The sequence below is a fragment of the Lissotriton vulgaris genome, chromosome 11 (assembly GCF_964263255.1).
Source record: "Lissotriton vulgaris chromosome 11, aLisVul1.2, whole genome shotgun sequence".
Classification (NCBI taxonomy): domain Eukaryota; kingdom Metazoa; phylum Chordata; class Amphibia; order Caudata; family Salamandridae; genus Lissotriton; species Lissotriton vulgaris.
In genome coordinates, this window is record NC_141699.1 from 1,071,506,164 (window position 1) to 1,071,532,422 (window position 26,259).

General features: G+C 46.2%; 1 protein-coding gene across 3 annotated transcripts in view; it reads left to right on the forward strand.

Moving 5' to 3' along the window:
• Positions 1–26,259, forward strand: part of LOC147684113 (cytochrome P450 2J6-like) — a 107,356-nt gene that overhangs the window by 47,440 nt on the left and 33,657 nt on the right. For all 3 annotated transcript variants that reach the window (XM_086944483.1, XM_086944485.1, XM_086944484.1), the window contains exons 4-6: positions 207–367; positions 5,465–5,638; positions 21,508–21,649. In XM_086944483.1, coding sequence (XP_086800609.1) covers positions 207–367; positions 5,465–5,638; positions 21,508–21,649 — 477 coding nt within the window. The remainder of the gene's footprint in view (positions 1–206; positions 368–5,464; positions 5,639–21,507; positions 21,650–26,259) is intronic.

Consider the following 26,259-nt stretch of genomic DNA (forward strand, 5'->3'; position numbering starts at 1 on the left):
TGTTGTTTAGTAAATACGCTATATGTCTATATACGCTGTATGCATGAATGTGTAGACTTACTTGATAATATCGCGGTTACCAATATCATGGAGTCGATATTTTTGCAGGTTGCTATCCTGCGATCAATTTTCTGGTAGAATACCACATTCTTGCTAACTTATCTACAAGTAATTGATTATATTTGTTACCTACATATTTTTTTCAGGAAAACCCTTGGACCCTAAAGAGCTGATTGCGAACTGTGTTGTCAATGTGATCAGTTCTGTGGTTTTGGGTCATTGTTTCCAGATCGATGATCCCACTTTCCATCAGCTGATGAGAGCAACCAATAACTTCTCCAACATCCGCAAACACTCCTGGAGCAGAGTAAGCCTTAGAAAACAGATATTTAATTTATATAACTGAGACTTCTCATTATCCTGCTACTTTTAAGATAGGCCAGGAATGTGTTGAGAATGAAGACCACAGAAACCTCTGCTCTTGGAGCCACATAGTGGCATTATCTGGAGCTTAGGTCCTACTAAAATTCTGTGCAGCTTTGACCACAGTGGTGGATAGAGGACCATTCTGCTAAAAGAATGCATATAGGTCGATCCAGCTCTTGAACTTATAACCAAATGGAAAGAGAGATGTATACTGATGTATTTCCTGTGTGAAATATTTACAAGTCTGTTTTATCTAATTATTGTAGTTCCGGGCTGATCTGACAAGGGGGTGGGGGTGAGGAAAAAGATGTGTCCCAGGTAACTATTTCCGTATGCAATTTCCATCGTGATTTTTAAGAAGTACTACAGCCAAAATGGTTTAAAAGAATTACACAAAATCTGGCAAAAAGTTAGAGCTTTACACAGAAAGAGTGCTTTTTATGATGGGGCTACATCCCTTCAGTGGTTTTTAAGATATTTAGATTTCAAATTTATAGATGTCTGGACAATTGGGTCTGTGTGAGTCCCGTGGGCATGCACCTTCTAATAATAGAGAGATTTGATTAGCTGAGGGTGCTATTTTTTCTTGTCAGCTGCCTCGCTCCTGCGAGTCCCTTGGGTGCTTACTCTGGCACCTTGTGGGGGAGGGTGCCACACCTGAGTCTGAGTCAAATAAGAATAAACATTTTTTTGGGGTGCAACTATATTGCGGGACTCTTGCAGAAGTCAGCAAGACCACTCATACTCCGCTGAAAGACCCGCTGGATCAGAAAACAAATGAAAAAACAAAAAAACAAGTGGAATTGGTGTCCACTGGGGCCGGACAGACCTATGCCCATTCAAATGTCATGGATAGCCAAAGGCTGTGTATGGTGGAGGGTTGTGCACCCGCAGGGTTTGGGTGCAGGACCTAGCCTATGGAACAGCCTTAGGTCATGCATGGGGGGAATTCATTTGGGGTTTGGTACAGTGCCTGGCGCTGCTTATAACCTCACATGTTACATTATGACCATATTACATCACTGATAATGTCGGTATAACATCACGTTAACCTTGTTCTCTTCAGTGAGTGTAGCGCTAACATCCCCAGCCCATTTTGGGCCCCAGGGACCCCATCTCCTGGTGTGGAGTTACATTAATGAAGGAGAGGGAGGCGTGTGGTCCCCCCCCCCCCCCAAGCCAATGGTGGTTCCGGGGACCCTTTCCCCTGAGGCTGAATTTGTAAAAAAAGGGAGGTGGCTGCGAGGCCCCCCTTCCTGAGCCTCGAAAAGGCCCCCCTGGAGATACCATCCCTGGGGCCAAGTGATAAAACGAAGGGAGGGCGGCCCCCTTCCCAGAGCTTACTTAGGCCCTAGAGTCCCCATACCCGGGTCTGAAATGTAGATAAAAGGGGAGGGCGACCATGTGGCCCCCCTTCTCTGACCTTTTAAAGGCAAGGGGACCACATTCCTGGGGAGGCTCACTTACTATGGTTGCTCCCGTCTGGCAAGAACATTTTTAAATCTCTCGCCAAACAGTAGCATACATGAAGTCTACACGCAGCCAGAGGGAGATTTAAAATGTTCCTGCCGACGGGGAGCAGACATTTCTTATTTTTCCCTGCCGATACTGATGCAGGCAGGGAAACAGACGCAATATTGCTCTTGTTCGCAGTGAGCAAGCATAAATAGCTGCTTCCTATAGGAGGGAGCAATGCCGGCTGGCACTGCGGGGAACTTGGGCACCCCCCCGTGCCCCCAACGTGTGCTTTGTAGGTGCCAGAGTTTTCAGCTTGGGATCCACCTCTCACCAGGTGGGATGGGGTCCCCATATCCGAGAAAGATCGGGGAATGGGGGCTGTGCACACCTTTTAAACAAAATACAGCCTTTCAAACAAAAACAACCTCGGGGATGGAGCCCCCGGGGCATATAAAAGCTGGGGGAGGAGGGCCACGTGGCCCCCTCCCCTTAGATTTTGGCCCAGGGCCCATGGAGGCTCAGGGAGGGGGGATGTGCACCCTCCCCCTTTTGTATTATTTGCCCTAGGGAATGGGGTACCCTTCTCCGGGCCCCTTTATAATGGCCAGGGGAGGGAGAGGGGGGCTGCGAGACGTACCTCCCCTTTATTATTGTATGTGGCCCTGAGGATGGGGTTCCCATGACCTAAAAATGTTCAGGGTGGGCCTTGTCACCCCACTTTTTTGTACTTGGCCACAGGGATGTGGTCCCCAGGATCTATTAAGGCTCAAGAGGGGGGCTGGTTCCATGCCCTCCTCCCCTGTTTAATTGGATGGGGTCCACAGGGCAAATTAAGAGTTGGGGAGGGGGGCCTGCATGTATGCTCCTCTTAATATATATATTTTTTTATGTGATGAGCCAAGGAGATGGGGTCCTGGGACCTGAAGGCCAACCTTACGCTGTGCATGTCAAAGGCTGTGCACAGCGTGGGGTTAGCAGGCTGCTCATGATTTGGCCACAGGGCCTGGCGTACGCCAAGCCCTGTGGCCAATCTACTACTGTGTACAGTGAAAGGCCCCGCTCAGCATTGAGCTTGGTGCCTGTGGGTGGTTGGATGCAGGACCTGGCCGCAGGCCAGTCCCTGTGTCTCAACCCATGCCATGCACGACGAAAGACCGTGCACAGCATCGGATTGGCTGCCTGCGGGGTGCTAGAGTTTGGCTGCCTCCGGGTGAGTTGGGCACAGGGTCTGGCTTTACATATGGTAATAAAATATTAATTTAGGCTAAAAAAACATAGAAATTCCCTGAAAAAACGTAGGTTAAAGCAAAATGATAGTTAGGCGCAGTAAAAAGATATATATATACATATTTTAAACTTACAAATCCACTGAAAAGAACAAAAGTTAAAGTAACGTTATAGTTAGGTGAATATCTCAGTGACAACATTAACGTTTTGAACTAATAAAAACACAGAAATTCACCAGTTATAGCTAGCAACTGTAACTATAACTTGCGTCCCTGCCATGCACTGCTTATGACTTCACATATGACATCACTCATGACGTTCCAGGAGATCATTTATAACATCACTCATGACATCTCAAATGACATCATTATGATTAAGTCTATATTCTAGAACACTGAACTATAGCAGCAGTTAAGTACTAATTATATAAGATCATTTAACAGCTATAAGATACACATGAATCATGCCTGATAAATACGGCATTACTAATCGTATACATGACTCCCAAATATCAATACATTCTTAAGTCATGTCTTCCAGCAATTGCATGGAACACATCAAATACTGTTTCTTGTAAAGGCCTTGTGGGCTTATTGAGAGCAATAATTCAATCATTTAGATTCTGTTTGGGGTATCAATCCTCACATTTAATTTATTTCACATTATGTTCCATTTCGACTAAGGCCTTCATTAGGATGCCGAGACACCATTTCGGTGAGGGAATCCCGACCATAGTTCAGCAGTTCCGTATACTGAATTAGTATGTGACCACAGATGGTATGGTTGAAAACTTCCATTTTACAATCGGAGCTGGCGCGGTGTAAGAAATAGCCCGCAGCACAGGCTCCCATTGCAAAATGGAAATTTTTTAACATCCCTCACGGTGCCTGACACACTTTGCAAGAATGTGAAGGGGGGAACCATAGGTGCCCCCCAGGCCCTCAACCGGAGGTCCAAGGGAGAAAGGCCCCCAAAGTCATTTACTGACAGCCTTTCCATGTCGGAAAGGTTGACATGGAAAGGCTGACGGAAACTGACATCATAATTCTGACGGCGGAAACGCGGTCCTTAAGGGATTATGAGCGGCTTCCAACTGGCCAAAGGGCTCCTTGAGCCCGTCGGAACCCAGCCAGTTTCCCCGGCAGGTTTATACTCTGACCGCCGACACTATAATTTGGCAGGCGGAATGAAAACGTTCGATGTCGGTGGGAAAGTCTACGACCAGAGGTAAGAGGCTTTCCGACCGACATCAAAATGAGTCCCTTTGTGTCTTGCTATTGGAGATTTCAAATGTTTGAGCCTGATGCTGATCAGTGTTAATTCCGGATGTTTTCATTGGACTCTCCGTCATTCCTAAGTAAGATATTTTTTTACAGCTCTATCCCAGGTGTTCAGGTTTTGCCAATGCCTGCTCCAAAATCCTTCTGGAAGATATTTTACCAGAATATGGGTGTGCCATTAGATCACCTTTGAATGAGAACACTCTTACTACAGTTGTCTTTTCCTTAGATGAGATGAGTACTTTCCCCCACTTTCCAATGATTAGAGCTCAGGACACACCTGATCCATCACAAACCTCTGTATACCAGTCATTCAGTTGTTATTTCAGTCCTATCACTACTTACCCTTTCAAAGCTGGAATGACATCCTTTCCATGATGAAGCTAAAACAGGGTTCCTGATGGTTCACCTGAGCACTATCTACTACAGGGTTCACCTTTCAACTTACAGCTTACTCTGAGGGGGCTTACCCGAGACAACCTCTGCCATCTTTGCCTGGAGCTTCTTTCGGGAGAAGTAAGGAGTTCCCCAGGTAGCACTCTCAATCACAGAGCTTTTGGAGATGCTAATTGTAGGAAGCCATCTGCAGGGGAACTGAAGGAGTACAGCCCTTGACCTTTATCCTTCTCTGGTAGCAGCCTGGAACAATACATTCCTAACCAAAACTAAGTTTATCTCAGGACTACCCAGTGTTCTCAGCATGACATCACATGGTTCCCCAGAAATGACTGACACTAGAAGATCCTGTACACAAACACACACACTCAAATATGCTTCCACCTACACAAAAATGACAAAAAAAGGGTGGATGAACATATCATTAATCAGTCAAAACCGTCTTGACGCATACTCAGATGACGTAAATTCAGAAACCCACTGGGTACAGTGTACTAAGCTGTATTTCTAGAACAGATATTTAACATATCAACCTCATGAGAGTTACATGTAGGCCTTATTGCCTATCACATAATGTGATGTTTTGATATTCTAATTTTGCCTACATGTGCTGCTTTTAAGGATTTTCCGCCAATATTTTGACTGCACAATCTCCCCCTCATGATTTCTCTTTGCAGCTGTACGATGTCATCCCATCCCTGATGCGCAGACTACTAAAGTCTCAATATGAATTTTTTGGATTGTGGGAAAAGCTGCATCAGTATGTAAAGCAGGAGATCAGGATCCACCAGGAGAACCTGTCTGATGAACCAGCAGATATCATTGACTACTACTTGATGCAGATAGCACAAGTAAGTTTCTTCAGGGCTAAAGGAACTTCCTGCTGATCTCATAGTAAGTTTAGTGAGTTTGAACTGGCATAGGAAAGCAAACTCTAACATTAACCTGAACAAACTTTTAAAAAAATGAGACATAGAATACTTCAGTGTGGTACATTTCTAATAAGAGATAGAAAAAGTTTTGCATCCCTAAGGCTGTGCAATAGGGCATTCTTTGACATTGTAGTTAGAAAGGTGGGGTTTAAGTAACAAAAGGTGATTAAGCTAAAAACCCACTCGACTGGTCCAGCAGTTACACTGAATAGGTTTTCATCTTCCTCCTGGTGCATACTGTTTTCTCGCTAGATTATATTTTGAACCTTGTTTGTAAATGTGGGCTATTTTTCCTAAAGGAATGATGTCATGTTTGATTTTCTACCATGACCTAATCATAAATAAAAGGCAATCTTGAATTTAAGTCTCAAACTTTGAAAAGAAGCTCTTACAGCTAAATACAACTAACCCATACTTGCAATACGATGTAAATAAGCAAGTAAATGCAATATTACATTTGTCAGGTGTTATTTATCAATAATGTCATTTGTGGTTTTTTTGTTTGCAAGAAAAACACTGCTTGATAAATAATATATAAAAATGAATTTGTTAAAAAAACAAGGCCTGACAATTATTACAGAATGTTTGAATACTTATTTAGATGATTCTTCTAGTTACGTGTTTTGTTATTTATGCTGCTTGTGTTTTGTCTCGTGAGGAAAGCTGCCATTTCAGTTTGCTATCCTGACAAATGACATGCTTTTTTTCCCACCCAGCTGATGGCATGCAGTTTAAACATTTCATTTGTGCCCATGTCTTTCGAGACTGACCCCTGTGGGCTGTACACCAATCAGAACATGTGATAGTTGCATCAGGTGTGGTACTGTCACAGTGCCTTTGATGCTTTTATCTAAGAGGCATTTTATTTGAGGCATAGCTTGGCTAGTCAGCCTCCCGCAACCATGCATTGGGAAGTCTCAATAGCTCACTATTAGCATGACTGTGTTGTAATGTACTTAGGCAGTCTCAACTAGGCTAGGGCTGCAACTCATTAGGATATCAATGTATTCCAGGATGACCTAAGAGGGTTTGATGGGTTGAGCTGGCATTTGGTTGACCAGCTGTGCCTGGCAAGACTGTGGTGTGGGGTTTTACCTCTGTATGAATAAACCTACTCACAGAGTGAAGTTGTGTTCAAGCATATTTATAACTACAATTTTGGCGAAGATTTGGCTGGGTACAAGGCAGTCTCAGAGGTAACTCAAACCACGGCCGCAAACTCAAGCGTGCGCAGAACAGTTGGGACTGATCAGCGGATCATTCAACTTTTGAGTGACAGGTCAGATTTGACACATTTATATGGCGGCGTCTTCAATTGGTCAGTGCTTGTGAGAAAACATTACTCTTCTGAGAGACGGCTCTTTGGTAAGAGCGAGGGGCCGGCCAGCACATGGCCGCCTAAGAAGCACCTTAGGAAAGGCAAGCCAGTGCGCGAGGCCGCACGAGAAGCAGCTGGCAGGAGGCAGACCAGAGCACTTATCGTTAAAGGCGAATTCTCAAGCAAGGTCTTTGTGGGTGGTCTGGACTGTGTGACTGACGCATGTCAGACAGTGCACATATGCAGTCTCAAATGCAGAGGAAGTCAAGGATTCAGGCAGGTGCATATGTTTAAAGGAACAGTAAACCGAACTGGTGGAGGTTAAAAAATAGGAAGTTTGTATTTTTTATTTTTACCATTTTGTTCCTTCACTTTGAGGGAGGCAAAAGAGCACTGTGAGGCTGATCATTACAGTTTTGAGATATTGGTCTGTTGGAATACTCCTCAGTTTCTAGTGACAGTTGTGTTTAACGTTTCCAGTGGTTATCCTAGGTTATACACATCCCCAGCGAATTGTATTTAGGTATTCTTGGACAGTACTGCCACTTTGAGGTCAGATCTGGGAATGCAGATCAGAAAAATGGATCTAAGTGCAGCTATTGTAACTCCACCTCCCTTTCTTATGTTGCCAGGGGAGCGCCCCATTGAATGGAAAGACTGGATTGACTGCTTTGAAAAGTATCCTCTAGCATTGGATGGAGAAATGTTTCCAGCTATAAGAAAAAAAGCATTGCTGTTAGGTTCTATGGGACAGGAAGGCCAACATGTTTTCAAATACCTGCCACCTGTAGGAAATGCGCAAGAGGGTGCAATGGAAGATGTCTACAAAGAATCTGTTTTATGTTTACAAACCAGGTTTGCAAAGCAAGTCAATGTGGTGATGCGCCGTCACAAATTTTACACGCAGCCACAACGTACCAAATTAATCCATAGATGATTTTATGCGCAGTTGAGAGAACTCTCCGCTAAATGCCAGTTCTTTCCAATGACTACAAAAATGATCAGAGATCAGTTAATTGTACTGTGTAATAGTAAAAAAAAATACAGGAGAGATTGTGGGCCTCAAACAATCCTTGGCTCAAAGATACAATAGCTATTGCAAAAGTTGTGGAGATATCAGAAAAATGCATGCGTGAAATGAAGATTACAGGCTCTGACAACAAAATAAATGTAGTTGCTATACTGGGAAAGATACCAAAGGTGTTAATGTGATTAGGAATACAACTCACGTGGCTGCAAGTAGTATTGATAGAAACAGCAATTGGAGGGTATAAGGAAATACATAAGGAAAATTTGGGTCTCGTATCTGCCACAGATGTGGCAGTAGTTATCACATGGTGAATTCTAAGCAGTGCTTTGCTGTTGGCAAGGAGTGTCATGTGGCAAGAAGGGACATCTGGCAAGCATGTGTAAGTATTCTGAGAAGAAAGTTGTGATGGTAAAAGAACAAGCAGGATATAGAGTTCTGATGGTTCAGGAGTAGAGTACCATAGGTGAAGTGGCGAGGAGGAGAATGTGTCCAAAGGCTGTTTTTGTTAGCAATGGAAGGCTGGTATCCTTGTTGGTGAACACAGGTTCAATATATATACGATTGTCCCACAAGTGTTATTTAACGCAACATGGCCAGTAGAGGAGTTGGTGACATCTGATGTTGTTTTGAAAGGGTACCAGGGAGCTGACATAAGGGCCATAGGATTCATGTCTGCACAAATAAAATCTGCAGAAAGGCAGACAATGGGAAAGATATATGTTGCCAGGGAAGGCCCACCCATTCTTGGGTGGATTCATCAATATGATCTAAATATTATGGTAAATCCACAAGCAGTGATCAAGTTATGGTTGTCAATGTTATAGATTTGGAAGACTTGTTGGATTTCCAAAAAGAAGTTTTAAACAATAGATAGGGGGTGGCTGTGAACTATGGGCATGTGATCAAACTCAAGAAAAACTCTGTTCCGGTGAAACATGTTGCCAGGCGGCGAGAGGAAAAGTAAAATAAATATTTCAACAACCTGTTGTGACAGCGGAGTGGTTATCTCCAGTTGGCATTACAAAGTAGACCGATGGATCACTCGGGGTTTGTGTCGACTTGCGCAGTGTAATTTAGAATATCTTCATGGAGAACGTTCCATTGGGAAACATTGATGAACTGATTCTCATGCTGTCTGGTGGGAAATTATTTTCCAAACTTCACTTGAGGAGTTCATATCATCAAGTGAAACTCAATGAACACTCCAGACATCTCACATAATTTATTACAATTGAGGGCATGTTTCAATTCTGCAGACTTCAGTTTGGATTGTGCTCCGCTGCAAGTGTGTTCCACCGATTATTGTTGAATGTTATTTCGGGGCTGGACAAGGCTGTTGTGTTTCAAGATGATATCTTGGTGTTTGGAGGGAATTTTGGGGGGCACAATCTGATATTCAGTAAAGTCTTAACTCGCATTGGTAAGGCGGGTTTAACTCTGAGAAAGAAACATGTGCCTTTCTTATGCAAGAGGTAGAGTACTTAGGATATCTGGTAACAAGTGAAGGAGTGAAGCCAAAAGTGGATTTAGTTATTGCTCTAATAAATGCTCAGATACCCCATGATAGGGAAACACTTAGATGCTTCATGGTATTCGTAAAGTACTACACTAAGTTTGTGCAAGATTTCTCTCACAAAACTGAACTCTTGAGAGAATTATTGAGGAAAGTCAAACAGTTTATTTGGGGTGAACAGCAACAAGCAGCCTTTTCAGTGGTCAAGAGTGACATTGCACATGTCGGTGTGTTGTCACCGTTTCAAAGCAGAGTGAAAACGATTGTCACTTTTGATGCCAGTGCTGTCGGAATAGGGGCCATTTTGGCACCTCTACTTGGCAAAGAAGAGAAAACCATATATTTTGCATTGCACTCATTGACAGAAGTAGAACACAAGTACTAATCCATTGAGCGTAAGGCATTGGCAGATTCCTAGGTCACAAATTATTTCAGGGTGTATTTGTGGGGAAGTGTGCTTCTGTTACGAACAGACCATAAACCACTTCTTAAATCTTTGGGGCCAGGAGGTATAAAGAACTGTTCTGGAAGGTTGGCAAGATTAGCGGTTAAGTTGCAGGCGTTTGAATGCAGAGTGGAATATGTTCCTGGTTGGAAAAACCGGGTAGCTGATTGTCTGTCAATGTTGCACAATAGATCACATGATGTCAGTGAGTTGACCACGAAGGACGTGGTGGGAGTTTGGAGGATGCCACAGAGGATTTTGGTAATGCAATCCCAAAGAAAGATTGGGTTATGGCAATGGAATAGGACACTGCATGGTGCAGGTTTGTCAGTGCAGGATGCTGTCAAGAACATGATGTGGGCATATCGCACAACTACGAAGAACTCCTTTTGAAATCATGCAGGGTAGATCACCTGGGATGAAATTGGTAGTGTTCTGATGCCATTGTGGGAAAACATTTTATTGATGTGGGATATTGGGTGAAGGTGAAACCTGGTGGCAGTGGAAAGCTTTTGAACAAATTCAGAGAGCCTTTCAGAGTTAAGACTATGAGAAGCAATTGGGTCAAATTAGAAAATGGCCAGACATGGGACCTCAGGCGTGTTGCCCTGTACTAGAGGCAAAGGAGTGTTGATGAAAAGTCAATGGAGAGGGGAAGTCTAAGCAGTTCATGTTCACCATGGTTGTTGATGGATGACAAGGATTTTACTATTTGTACAAAGTGTTGGCAGGTTTCAGGAATATGCTAGTCCTTTGCAGAGAAGAGATGAGTGAGTGTCAAGAAGGAGAGATGAGACCATGTCTAAATCACTTCATGACGGGGCAAGGGAGAGAAGACTGCCAGCTTTTATGGGTCATTATGTTTGTTGGCAACTCTGTTCGCTCTCTTGCCTTTTGATAGGCTTATTGGTTGTTGTCGTTTACATGTTCCTACTCATGCTTTCACATTTGTGGTATTACATGGGGTTCTGTCTGTATTGTGTGGTTATGTCTGTTGTATAGTCAACACCTTGTGTATGTAACCTTGTTCTCGTGTTGTATCATGTCTCTGCGTTAGGTAAGATAGGGAGATGTGCTGTAATGTACTTGGAAAGTCTCAGCTAGGCTAGGGCTGCAACTCATAATAATGTAAATGTATTCCAGGATGACCTAGGAGTGTTTGATGGGTTGTTCTAGCAGTTGGTGGACCAGCTGTGTCTACCAAGACTGTGGTGTGTGGTTTTACCTCTGTCTGAATAAACCTACTTACAGAGTGAAGTTGTGTTCGAGCATCTTTATAACTACAACAGACAGAGTATTTGCAGCGTGCTGGTGCTAAGAGGTTACATTACATCTTAAAGTGACGCCACAGGCATTGCCAGGACGGTTGTAACCAGGGCTTATCCCGGACCTAGCAGCACAGAATGGTAATTGGCGCGGTGAAACAACAGCTTATCATTCTGCTGAAAAGCTCTCCAGCCTCTCTGTACATTGTGACTGTAAGGGAAGGTAGACTACAAAGCAGTGTTTGTAGATGGCTGCCCAAAGCTACAGCGTGCTATCATAAGGGAATATAAAGGAGCAAGAAGAGGGGGAAAAGCCAGGTGCTGTACATGGCAGATGTCTGATTCCCGAGCTCCAAACCTGAGTTCCAAAATCTTAATCAATTCTGCAATGGGGCAGTTGAAGAGCCACCATATATGGTCCCCTGGCACTCAATATCACTTCTTGTACAGCAGGACTGAACGGCCCGCAGTGCTCTGATACAGCAGCACTGAACACGATCCAGGAATTCAGACACAGGCAACATGGCAGAGGCCACATAGCGGAACAGAACCTGCAGCCACACAATCTTCCAGATACAAGAGGTCAGTCATCAGAGAGGACTCCCATTATTGGTGTCAAGGGACCTCTAGGCCTCGTGTGCCAAATAGTGGTGGTAACACCGATGAGTGACCTTATAGATTGACCGGCGTGGCTGCCGCCCACACCCAGCGGCCTATACATCTGCCTATTCGGAGAACCTGAGGATAGGACAGGTGAGCTGTGTGCAATCTCCTGCACCCAGGGGGCTTGTGAATTCTGCATGGCACAGGTCACATGGCAGAGCTGAGCCAGCAGCCACTCAAACGCTCTCCCACATGAATCCAGCCACTAGTGGGTCACCATCATTTGCTCTAGGAACTCTGGGGCATGGGGACCTTAAGAGGAGACTTACTGCAAAGGCAGTGACGTTGGGTCTGGGGGGCCGGGCTGGGAAGAGGCACCTGGAGTTCCCGTTTCTGAAAGCGATGCGCTAACCCCTGTTCCTGCTCCACCTTTTCTACCGGTGAGTCAGACTCTGGAGGGTTTTCCCTGCACTTCATAGGACGCTGTAACCTGATCATCTAGGGTTGCGCTGGCTAAGATGTGTACCCTCACTCTTCCTGAGTGCTCCTGAAACCAAGACTACCAACCACCTCACCCAGCCAGCGTTGTCCTACTGGGCCACCTTTGAGGAAAGGACTAAGTATATGGGTCCATGAGGGAATGAGGGGCCCTGGGGCATTCAGCAGACAGTAGCAGCTCCAGCCAGAACCCGTGTTGAGCCTCCAGGACTAATCAACATGAGACTGGTGCAGTGTGAGTCTACTGCTGCCTCAGCAGGTGTCTGCCCTGGGGAGTTAAGAGAGGCCATCATTACCATTGGGCACTTCTGGATGTGCTAAAGCGATGTGCAGTCCTAGAGGAAACTCCAATGAAACCTTCTACACAGAAAGGGCCACAAGTACCTAGCACAACTATATGTGAGGACACCTATTTGGAACCTGCACCCTAGGTGGAGTTTGATCATTGCTACCTGAAGTGAGGTAATCTTACGGTCCTCATGTTGGCTCTCGCAGCACCATATTGACACAAGGCAAACATTGATTCTCTAGCTTATAGGTTGGGCAGACATTAGGGGGGAAATTTACCTGTACCCTAGGTGGAGGTTGATCATTGCTACATGAAGTGAGATGGCCTTACGATCCTCGTGTTGGCTCTAGCAGCACCATCCTGACACAAGGCAAACATTGTTTCTCCAGCTTATAGGTCGAGCAGACAGTAGAAGCAAAATAGACACCAAACTCCTATCAACTATGATGGGAGGCAGAAAGATCAAACAATCAAAAACCTTCTGCAACAGCCTACAACACGCAGGACCACCACTGACGCTTCGGGCACCACAGAGGCAACTGCTGAGGAGAATCAGAAGGGCAGTACATTAGCAGATCTGGGAATCACCAAAGGCTTCTTTCTAGCAGCATTTCAAGAACTCAAGGAAGACATCCTGACACTCAAATTGGATCTATGGACTGATCTACCGGAGGAGTAGAAGGACATGACAAGTTGCGGTGTCATGTCAAGGAAGTCGAGAAAGGTCTGCAAGAACAAGTTAGACAACTCTGCCCAGCTCCATCAATAGTTCCAAACTATTTGAAAACCAGCATGATCTCCTCCATAATATTAATATCGGAATTCGAGGAATCCTTCCAGATGTTCTGGCAACCGAAGTCCCTAAATACGTTCAGGATTTTTTCGAGGCTATCCTGGACGATCGAGAGGCACCCCTCATCTGTCTAAAACATAACCTTACCTAGACACAGATTCTTGAAACAATTACTGACTTTCTGTGATCTAGAGAAGTGGAATTCAGATGGGGGACTTTTTCACGTTAATTTTCCCTTGGAGGAAGGCTCAACTCCCTTGCTTCATTGGAGGATGCTCACTTTCTGTTGGGCCTATCTAGTTCAGGGGATCCAGCATCATCCCGACCTCCTCTGGTAGATGACACTCGTTAGAGCCCTGAACTACTGTGACACACAAAAGCCGCCACCCAAAACTGGACAGTAAAGAAATAGCTGCAAGCTAGGAGAGCATCATCTCTTACACCGTCAGGTTGCTGGAGAGGATACAAAGAACAGACTGTCAACAATCAACATTACCCCGAGTGACCAGATATTAGTCAAGACAATGAGACCTACTTTAGGTCCTTAACACCAAGAATGTGAAACCACAGGCAGGAGAATGAAGGACCCCGCGGTCAGTTTCTTGGACCAGAGTAAAAGGGTACTTACAACCTTTTATTGACTGTTAATGGTATTTTTGAGGATAGATTGAGCGGTGGGTAAATCCAAGGCACACCATATGAAATGAGAGAACCAATATTTCTCATGTCTCTGGTTATGTTCACAGTCCAGTTTGTTTCCTTAGTTTGGCATTTAGTAATTGATATGGGGAGAGTAATGGCATCACTAACCATGGGAGAAACTAGATCCATTTGTTCCCGAAATGATATAGTCACTCGGCCCCCAAGCATGCACCACACCACTCAATACACACATTGTCTAAACCACTGTCTCTCAAAGTAATCACTTACACTGTCCAGAGTCTCAATATTCCCACAAAATGCCTGAGTATCATAGGTGAGCTAAGAAGATAGGGCGGACATGTGTATATTACACTTGGGGGATTTGCTTAAAGGGGACCAACAAAGACTTCACACTAGGTTCTTCCCTATTCAACATCAAGCATCTGCCCTATTGAAAAAGGCAGGTGTCGCTGTATTAATCAGAAACAATCACGCCTTCATTTTTACCTTAGAAATTCACAGAAAAAAAACAAAGGTTACATGGATATTATAGTTGGGCTCATGTTTCACTCATACAAAACCAGAGAAATTCAGCAGTTATAGTTACCTTAGCTAACTATAACTTACGTCCCCGAAATGCACTCCTTTGCTATATAAAAATACACACACATATATGAAATAATAACACACAAACACACTAACTGAAAAAACAAAGGTTAAAGTGCCATTATATTTAGGGATTGAAATAATATCTTACTTAACATTTTTATTAATGAAAAATTCAGTAAAAAAACAAAAGTCAAAGGTACGTTCTAGTCAGGCAAAATGTCAGTTAAAACATAATGTCCTATATTAACAAAACCACTGAAATTCACCAGGTATAGTTATCTCAAGTAACTACGGGCCACATTAACAACAAAGGTAACTGTTTGTGATTACCATATCGAATACTTGTGATTTGGTAATTTGATAATCACAAAGATCCATGTACAAATGATTCGTTTACACATTTTGCGATTCCCAGAGTTCGCATATAGATCTTCCTCATAAATACAAATGAGGTAGGTCTCGGACTGAGACCTAATGCAACAATCCGAGATCTACCTCATTAGTATTTATGAGGAAGGTCAATATGCGATCGCTCGGAATCGCAAAATGTGTAAACAAATTATTTGTACATAATTACCAATTGAATTGAATCTCCCCCCAGGGCTTTGGCTTTAGGTATTTTGGTTAAAGCCTCAAGCAACTCCTCCGCTGAGAACTGCGTTTCCAATGCCCTCCGGCCCTCCGGGCCTCCAAAGGGAGTCTCTACAGCTGGAGCCCCTCCAGGAACGGGACATAGCGTTCCGGCCGGACTGCTGGGTCTGCGGATTATTTCTTTTTATGTGCCTTTGGAATTCTTCCAATATTCCCGCCCTGGAATACACCGAGTTACGTATGCATGTCATCAGCGGGCAAGCCTGTTCCTGCCCGGCCTTGTCACCTTCGGAATGTAACCACTGACGGTAGCGGGTAAGTGTGTATCTGTCCGCCGGTCCCAAGTTTTGCTAATCTGTTCTTGCAGCATGTGTTCTTGACCATGGGTACCAGGGTGCCTGTGGATATCTGACTGAAGTTCTGCTAGTGTGTCTTCCCTATCCTGGAACTCTCACTGCAATTGTCGCCGTACTCCGCAGGTTAGTCCCATCCTGCCAGCACACTACCAACTTCATAGCTTTCCATTCTGTTCCTCTGCTGTCTGTAGTGTTCCAGTTAAGGCCTATATACTCTGTGAACGACCGAAAAAGCAATGCTCTGCCCTCCTGATCTTCTAGGAGCTTAGGAGGGATTTGCTAACAACAAGGCCCCTGTTCTTCAGTGTTCCACTGTACTACGCAGCAAATTGCAGCGTGGTCCGACAAGAATCTAGCCAAATGGGTTATCTTGGCAGCCAGAGGGGCAGGTGTTTTGGTCACTACGAGCCTGTCTAGCCTACTATATGTGTTGTGTGTGGGTGAACCGCATGTGTAGAGCCTCTGGGTTGGGTGTCACAGTCACTAGACATCCTGTAGCCCCAACTCGGTCATCCATAATCTGCAATTGCTTTGTCATGCATGGTTTGGTGCCCGCTCTGTGTGGGTGTCAGTCCAGGGAAGGGTCAATAGTACAATAAAACCCCCTGGTCATATGAGTGGTGCCTCCAGGTCTGCTGTTATAAGATCCTGCAATGCTGGGTAAAAGTATTCAGGGCATAAGTGTTTAGGATAGCAATGTCTCTGCCATCTAATTGACTTAATAATAGCACATAGCATCCCTCCACATTAGCTTCCATGTACTGGAGTGTGAGTGGAGTACCTGAAGCCACCCAAATCAGAGTGCCCCTAGCATAAGTAGAATAGGAGGAATGGAATACCTGCCCCACCACTATTTCGCTAGCTTTGCAGCACCGTGTCATCTAAGTGCATTTCCTGTAGACATGCAAATCTTATGTTATGACTTTTCAGGAAGGAGAGGACCCTATGACGTTTAGTACAGGTACCCAGCCCCCTGACATTTTGAAAAACTTCACCTCCCGTGCTATGGTATCCTTTCACTTTTGTCACCCTACTTATGCCGCAGAAGTCGCGGCTAACTGTCCCAACCGTCGCACTTTCATACAACTTGTAACAATCAATGAACACGGAACCAAAACTTCCCTCCCCCACCCATGCACAATACTCGAATAACATCACAGCCGATATTACCTACCTCATGCTCGTGCTATGATGGGCACAGCATCCCAATTAGCCCAACAGGGGAAAATGCATAACTTGGTGTCCCCTGCCCATCCACCCCAAGTGGAGAAGTGTGGCTCAATGATTAGAGAGGCAGACCCTGATGCAGAGGTCTGGCCCGGGACCAGGGTTCAATTCCCCGCCTCGGCGGGTCTTGGGCTCAAAATTTCACGGACCTGATAATTCTCGCCTCGGTGCCTATTCCAATCATGGAGTCCCACTCTGCAACTTTGGGCAATAGCTTGCTTAATCTCCACAACGGCCCCCACAACGCTAAGGATGCCTGGCCTCCACCTTGGGAGTGCCCAGAAGTGGACGCCTCACAGGGAAAGCCAGGATGGGTTCTACAGCGGTATTCGTACAAGCGCCTTGAGACCCTTGTGGGTAAGTAGTGCGCTATACAAGTATCAATTTACATTTACATTTACAATACAAATCAGCAGCAGCACTTCAATTCTGGAGTGCCGCTCTTCAACGCACACCCCACTCAGACACGTGCTGCATATCCACCCGTACTACTCCACAGATCCAAGCACTCATGAAAACGGTTTGTTTTGTACTTATTCACTCACTCTTCCCAAGAAAGCATTACCTCTTCAACGGACAAGACCCTCTTCTCAGCTTCACAAGACAATGACCCAGCCCAAGGGCTTCGAATCACACCTATTGTCCTTCCTGCAGTCCCCCCAGCTCAGGAGTCTCCTTAATCAGCATTTCAGGCACAGTGTCTATAGTCGGGCCCAAATCCTGAGCCCCGGGCCCCAGTTCATCAGAGGCAGCCACATTCAGAGGATCCGGGGTTCTGGTGACTATAGTAGCATCCAGCTGCAGCAACCCATCTTCTCTCACCGTGATCCTGTGCTCCTTTTGGGTGGCCGGGTGTTTCCATCCAGTCAGATCGCTGTCGAGTGCCTCTGCCCGATCGTGATCCCAGCCCTGCTTCTGCCCCGTGGTTCCCGCAGCGGAAGGTCGTCACCCCTGATTTCCAGCCACTCCCAGACTTTCTCTGGAGATTAAAAAAAGTTTGCCCTGCCCCTTGCTAGGACTTTCAGCTTGGCTGAGTATAGGAGCATATACTGTCGCTGCAGTTCACGTAACTTCCACTTGACCTCTAGGAAGGATTTCAGGAGCTCCTGCACCTGCCTTGTTTAGTCCAGGTATATAGTAACTTTATTATTTTCATATTGGAGATCCTGCTGTTCACTTGTCGTGTGCAGGATGCAGTCTCTATCATGGTAGTTCGCGATTATGGCACAGGGCTGCGCACGCAAAGGTGCGGGCGGTACCAGAGCCCTATGGGCTCTCTCAATCGCAAGCAAGGTAGATAGGCCCTTAGGGCGGAGTTGTGTTTGAATCCAGTACTGCAAGAATTGCTTGTTCGACCCTTGTCCCGCCTTTTCCGGGATTCCTAGTACGCAAATGTTACTATGCCTGGCTCAACCTTCCGCATCCTCCGCTCGCTGATCTAGCACCCTTGTGGCCATTGTCATCTGCGCTACTTGCTGTTTAAGTGTTGTTACGTCACTCCACAATGTTTGCCTCAGCTGCGTGACCTTGTCTGCTACCTTTCACAGATCCGCACAAAGCAAGTTCACATCTATCGAGACGGTCTCGATTCGATCTACCAAGGCCTTCCTGGATCCTTGAATGGTGGCCAAGAGTTCCGCCCAGGTTGGCTCGGGGTCTTCATCTTCATCTTCTGCCCCTGCTCCACCAGTTTGTCTAGTCAGGCGCTGAGGATGATGTCTCGGTGTTGTATACTGGGTTGTGTAGGACCCTGCTGCCTTCGCCACCTTGTCCTTACTTATGCTGATCGCCATGTGAGTATCCCAATGCGTGTGTCCTCTTGTGGCCTGGCTAATCAGGAGAATCCCTTATCAATGTCCAGCAGTTGGATCAAGGGGTCTCAGGTCCCAGCTTTAGCACCTCTGATGTTCTGCCCTCCGACCTCAATGGCCACATCTGAACAGGGGGAGCCCCTCCACAAAGATTCTTCTCTTACTCCATCCTCAATTTCTTAGGTTGGCATCCCAATTCAAGTTGGCACAGCACCCCCAATGAACTTCCTGGGGTTCCACCCGCACAATGTAACCCGGTCTTTCTGCTAGAGAAAGGCTGTGAATCAGCACCGCTCACAGTGCCCCGGGAGTGACTACACTTATTTGAGGCAATGTCTACCTTATTGCCACCCTCGCCACACCCAAAGATGGCTCAGGGATCAAGGTATATGTGTCACCTGATGCACCTATTACATATGCCCCATCTGTGCTGCTGCCTTCTTTCCTGTCGTAATCCACTGCAGGCCAGGGGATGAGGCAAGATCAGCTGCCCTGCCGTTTTCATTGGCCTCTGGCCTTCTGTTCTATTTGGAGCCAAGGCAGCCCCCTGCCTCTCTGCGGTTCCCAGCAGGGGAACACCATCATCTTTGTCACTAGTCTGCGGCCGGGCCCCGTGGCCTATATTGAATTGCGGTACTTCCCTCTGAGCGCTGAGGATCCTCCCAAACCAAGAGCGGGCCACAAGAGCAATCCACATGGCTCCACACTCATCTCCTCTGATGTCCGGCAATACTTCCCTGCAGTCACCTTACTGATCCCGGTCCCCATCCAACATGCAGTGGCTCGAGATTTCGCCGCAGCTCGCAATCTCCTTCCAAGAGGAGGGGGAGAAGAAAGGGGGCTCAATTCGACACAGATCTTCGTGCAACCCAGGCAGCTGCGCCGCCCCTCCGGCTGATTCTGTAACAGACGACCGACCTGGGCCGTGCCCTCTCAGGCCCAAGCCGAGGCACCATGATATGGCCCAGGTTGCATTGTCAGGGACGGCCTCGCACTTCGCTGCAGATTCCCTGTGGTAGCTCCAGGGCTTTAAGTGGGATGAAAAAACTGCAGGGTCTCTCAAAGGGGCGTGGCCAGAGTAATTAGGGACGTGGCTTTAAATAATTTCGGCTAAACATCTGTGTTTAGCATAGTGTGCAGCCCCACTTGTAATTTGCTGTTTCTGTCATTACATCCATTCCAGATATGTGATACAACAAGTAACATCTTACCTACAACAAGTCAGGACTATTGGCTTTGTCAATGGTTATTAGTTGCATAAGATAAATAAGCTGCAACTATGGCTTGTTGCATATGATATTTCAAAAGCTTTCAATTAAAGCCCTGGTGACCCTACCACAATGTTGCTGCTCTCGCGTTTTGGAAAGGGAAGGGAATTTCAGAGAGAAAATGACTCTCTTTAAAGGATTTCCCTTCCCACACAACGCTCACCTGACATGACGTCCACTAGTGAGAAGTGAGTAGTGTGGGCAGCGCACATCGATGTGCCTGCTGTCTCAAAACGGGTCTCAATCGGGCGGTTTTGCGCCATGGCACTTTTTTCCGGACTGCAGTGACAGCAAACTGCTGTCACTGCAGTCCGGAAAAAAAAGGACCGCCTGTGCCAGGGCTCAAAACAGAGCCCGATAGAGACCCGTTTCGAGGCCCCTTGAAAAAAACTGCCGGTGCTCAGACCCCTTGAGACCCGGCCCACTTAAAGCCCTGGGTAGCTCCATGTTGGCAGGGGGCCAGTACGGTTCTGCAACACTCTTTTTCTGTTGAATTTAGAATGTGGCTGCAGGATTATGCTGGTAATATGGGAGGACGGACCAAGAGCTCAGGAGGCTCACGTCCTGTCGGCCATGTTGCTTCGCCACGCCCTCGGTTGCAAAACATTTTTACATACCACTGCGATTTGGTATTAGGAAGGGATGTCCTAAACACGCCTTCCTCCTAATACCGAATCGCAAACCCAATTTGGGATTCAGAAATAGATTACCGAATCATAAATAGGCATCTGTACATTTCAAAAAGTCTTTTGTGTTCACAAAATGGAGATTCTGCACATTTGCAAACACAAAAATGCATTGTACATGTGGCCCTATAACTTGTGCCCTAAAGTAACTATAACTCCCGCTCCCACCATGCACAGTGTTGTCATCAATGATGTTATTTCAGATGTTGCAGTGAGGTTATCAATGCAGTCTTTAAACAAGTTTTAGTTACTTTAGGGCAGAGGGGGGAGGTGGACCAGAATGGGGTGGATGGAGATGGATGGGGCCTCATTAGAGCATGCAGGAGTGAAACAAAATGGCCACATGCTTGTGCAACTCCGAATTCCATTCATGCTATTTTTTTGATCCGAGTTGCCGAAGATGCAGTTTGCATATTTACACGTAATCTTCTAGTAATTTCACATAATTTCGTAAAAAGAAATTATATGAATTTCCCTACAACTCTAATACAAACTGTACCATCTTCTACAGCTGGGGATCTTTACATTACCTGGCTATTTGGTGGTACTTACTTCCACAGGAATTGAATCATCCGATTCATAGGACATATCTCCAACGCAAATAGAATCTTCTTCATGAGTACCACTGCCTTGTTCAGTAAGACTACAACATGTTGCTGTTTGGGAAATTATGCACTTGTGCCAACAATGCTAAACTGTTAGTAGAGGGATGCATATTTGACTAATGCAGACTTCCATAATGATAAGGATGATTTAGCATTAATAAAGCTTAGTCATTTTAACACTGCACCGTTTTCCCAGCACCTTCCAGTTCTAACTTTCCTTTCACAAATTTCATCATCAGACGAAAAAAGATCCCATGTCTACTTATGATGAAGAGAACCTTAAGCAAGTTGTGATAGATCTCTTTCTGGGAGGAAGCGAGTCCACCACCACTACCTTGAGATGGGCATTGTTGCACATGGCGAACCGTCCAGAGATCCAGGGTGAGGCGCTGAATTGTGTTACTTGTAATACAGCTACTATGCATGCACATTTCTATTAGTACTTCTTAAAGTATATAACAAAAGGTCAAAGATGACATTAAAGTAATTTTAAAATAAAATACTCAGGGGGGCATTAGGATAGCGGGCGGATCGCCACCACCCGTATGGCGGTGGCGATCCACTCGCCAAAAACCACCGCCCGCATAGAAATTTCCCCCTGCCACATTAACTTGGCGGGAGGGACCCCGGCAGACGAAAAGACCGTCCGCCGGTTTTCCGCCCGGTCGACTCTTCGATCGGGCGGAAAAGTTGTTAACATGGTGGCGGTGTCTGGGAGACACAGCCATCCATATTAGCATATCTGCGGGGACATGCCTTTCCGTGACGGCGCAGGCAGTTCTCGCAATTGGGGGCCGTAGCCGGCCCCCAGGGATTCTGGGGGGTGGGGGTGCACATGGGGGGTACCTATGGTACCTCCCTGTAGTTGCATGCACAACATGGCAGGCACCGCGCGATGCCTGCCACGTTGTGCATGGAACTGCATGACATGCCTTCTTGGCATTGCAGCGGGGGGTGCTGAGAGCACCGCCCGCCGCAATGTCAAGAATGTAGGATTCGCCCGCCAGTGTTGCAGGTGCATCCTAATGTCACCAACGGACCCCCGCACCAATGGCGGTTCGTCCGCCCGCCATCCTAATGACGCCCCTAATTTGTTGTAGAATTCCATATAAAGGTACAGAAGAGTAGGGAGAGAAAAGGGTCAGAGAAAAATAAATCAATTAATCAAGTAATAAACAAATAAGTTTAATTACTTACCCATATTCCTGACTACAGTTACACTTATCAGTCACTCTTCTCCGTCTTCTTTGCCCACTTTTTATCTGTACATAGTTAAAGTTGTATTAGTTCTGTGTGATTAAATGCCATTTCTATTTACTGGTCTAAGAAGATATTTATTGTTGCTTCAATTACGAACTCACTTTCTTTTTTAATAAATTGGAATTTTTATTTTTTTGCCTTGAGCATATGGCCATTGCTGTCACAGTTTGTCCGAGTTTGAAAAATGTGTGAGTTGCTTAGTATTGTATCACTGGCATGGACTTTATTGATTGCAAAGACAATCTGCATAGTGTCAAAATAGTTCTCTCATAGACCGGTCCAACTAAAACTAAAATTTGCCTGAACTTGGTAGTAATCTGAAATGTATGCTACAGTGAGTTCCTCACTGTGTTTAAAAGTCAGGCTGTTCTCCTTTTATTATGTTCAACAAATTTCAAATAATATGCAGTGTTTAGCTCATCAGTATGGCGTGTTGAGCCAGAGCCCAATGCTCTATACAGTAGAAGAGGTAACTGTCCGTTTTTTACAGAGAGTTCCCCAGCAGTCCAAGGGAAACAGTTTGTTGTAGATGTTCTAGACCTAGACCTGCAGGTCTAGTAACTTGAAAGACCTAGTCAACCTAACTGTATTGTACTTGACCTCCGTCTCTGAAAGCGGAGCAAATGTGACAAGATAACAAGATGTAATAGCATCTTTATTGCTCATTCACTTTGTGAGCAATAAAGATGCCTTTAAATCTTGTTGTCTTGTCACATTCGCTTCGCCTATAGAAACAGAGGTTAAAAGTCAGTTTGTCTTCCTACTCGCCAGAAAGGGCGAGTAGGCCCTACAAATAGCTCATCCTGATTAAATCTGGCTCGTCATAGCGAGTGGGCAAGTGGATTTTTCGAGGCCTGAGTAGGTAGCAGGGTGCAAGATGCAAAGAAAGAAAGAGAGAGACTGTTGTTCCAGAGTATCCCAATCCTATATACACATGAATAATTACAGGTACCACTGTAATTTTTATCTGCCAGGTGACATGCCTGCAAACAACTTTAATATCACTTCAATAGACCAAAAACCCCAGCAACTGTGCCCCTCTCGAGATTGAATCCTCACTACCCCTGTATTGGACAGCACTCCAGCCAACACAATGTAAACCAGTTCTCAACCGTATCCCAACATAATCACTAACTCTCTCACCCTTAATGCAGTGGCTGCCCACAGCTTTGCATTAACGACATTTAAACAGCAGCGGCCGGTGCAGGTAAGCATGATTGGCCAGTGGGGCGGTGCGGTATGGTGACAGACGACAGAATAAGATTTAGTGATTTATTTAATTTTACCTATCCCGTCATCCGTCAAAGCCCCGGGGCGAGCTCTACTAAGACTGAGGTACCGACGGACAGAGCGGGGCCTCCATCCTGAGCAGCCCGCCAGGTTGAGGTGAGGCAGGGCTATCCTACTTTGGAGGATAGCTTGTGTATTACCTGACAAGAAGATACAGGAATACAGGTTTTGTATAAATATTATTATTAGTATTATTTTTTTCACACTTGTAGCAGCAGCAATTCTATTATAACTGGTCCTGAAGAAAGCCAACGATACAGGGAGCTTATCATTTGGGCTGAAACATGTTGACCTTAATTTGACAGTGGTTTTAAATCCATACCACTGTGTTGCTTTACGTTTTAATACTGTCATGTAGAGCTAAAAAATAAAACTCATGGTAGTGCATCTATCGTAGACAGTTTTAACCTTATTTCACTCTATTTCCACACGGCGCTGCAACCTCACGACACCCATCATACTCTCATATGGGAATCAGTACCCATCCTTCTAGTAAAAACAAAACATCTCTGAGCTCCTTCATAACATCACGAAGTAGTAGCTCCCAGTGTTGACTAGGATTTCTTCACTGTTAAGGAGGACCCATATGATGAAGCATGGCACCTTCGGGTGAGTGAGGGTTCTAATCCTTAAGGGATGAATTCCCCTTACTGATTGACACTATTTAGCTTTATGTTTGAGAGGACACTAATTACAGTACATTAATGGTTTTACTAATGCTCTGGATAAGACTAGAGGTGATTTATATATGTAAGTGACTAGCAGCCTGCCCCGATGTTGTCCGGGGGCAATGAGGCTTCAGGGCGAACTGCCCGCCCAGGCCCCCGCCCGCCCGACATTGTCCATGTCCCGGAGCCACCTCCCGCCCCCTCCTGCCCCGACATTTTACATGTCCCTTTGCCTTACCTGAGCCGGCGCTCCTGACTTCACTGCCGCTCCTCGCCGTTCCTCCCCGCCTGTCCGCCGCTCCTCCCCGCCTGTCCGCCGCTCCCCCTCGTCATCACGCACGTCGCGGCCAGCTCTACGTCGCAGCCAGTGCTACGTCGCGGCCGGCGCTACTTACAGGGGACTACATTTTTTTGTACGTTAAATTTTTACATTTACGTTTAATTTTTATTTTATATAGCCTATGTCCATCTGCATACCCTGACATTTTCAACGATGTATCAGGTGTGCGGATTGGCGCTGTGGTTCCCGAGTTTACCTGGCTCAAAGGTTTGTGTTCTCTGTTTATAATAGTAGTATAGATAAATCTGGATCCCCAGGTATTTAAATGTATCCGCCATCCACTGGACTCTCGTGCCCTGCATCCAGAACCCTGGGTCTTCCACTCCTTCACTAAATGCGAAGAGGCCTGACTTGCCTGCATTTACCCGGAGCCCCGAGAGCCTTGCAAAGCGGTCCAGCAGGCGATCCAGGCACTCCGAGATGTTACTCACATCTCTGACAAACACCAGCAGGTCGTCAGCATATAGCGACACCTGGTGTACACCATCCCCCAGCGGAATGCCAACATCCAGAGTTTGTCTCATGGCTGCAGCCAGGGGCTCCATGGCCAGCGCGAAGAGCAACGGGGACAGCGGACATCCCTGCCGGGTGCCCCTGCCCACCGCTACCACCTCCGAAATGTAGGGTCCCAACCTCACACGACCACTGGATTGTGATACAGGAGGTCCACCATCTGCAGGAAATCCGCACCTAGCTCATATTTCACCAACACTGACTGCAGATACCCCCACTCAAGGCTGTTGAAGGCCTTTTCCAGGTCTAATACCAGGCACCCCGCTCTAGGCCAGTCTCTTGTCGCGTCTGCCGCTACCCTAAAAAACCTCCTAAGGTTCAGCGAGGTCGACTGCGCCGGCACAAAGCCATTTTGGTCTGGGTGCACCAGGTGCGGGACCACCGGCGCCAGCCGCTCTGCCCGGATTTGGCATAGACTTTATAGTCTACATTCAACATTGCCAGTGGGCGGTATGAGCCCAGCGCCGTGGGGTCTTTGTCAGGTTTGGGCAGCGAGACTAAGAAAGCCTCCAGCAGAGTCGGTGGGAACCGCCCCTCATCAATTGCCGTATTGTACAGCTGGAGGAGCCAGGGCGCTAGGATCTTCCTGTTGGCTTTGTAGTATTCGGCTGGTACGCCTTCAGGGCCCGGGGATTTCCCAGTCGCCAAGGCCTGAATTGCTTCCGCAACCTCCTCTAAAGTGATAGGGGAACTGAGTGTACCATTTTGGGCGTCAGTGGCAATGGGCAGGTCAACTGAGTCAAGAAACTCAACCAGTGCATGTCTGGGGCCAGTACCCCGGGCCACATACAGCTGCCTATAGAGGTCAGTCAGCGCCTGATGGATCTCGCGCTGCGTGTAGACCATTTCCCCTCCCTCTGCACGGATGGCGCCCACCACAGCTCCGCGATCCGACTGTTGCACCAGCCAGGCTAGAAGCT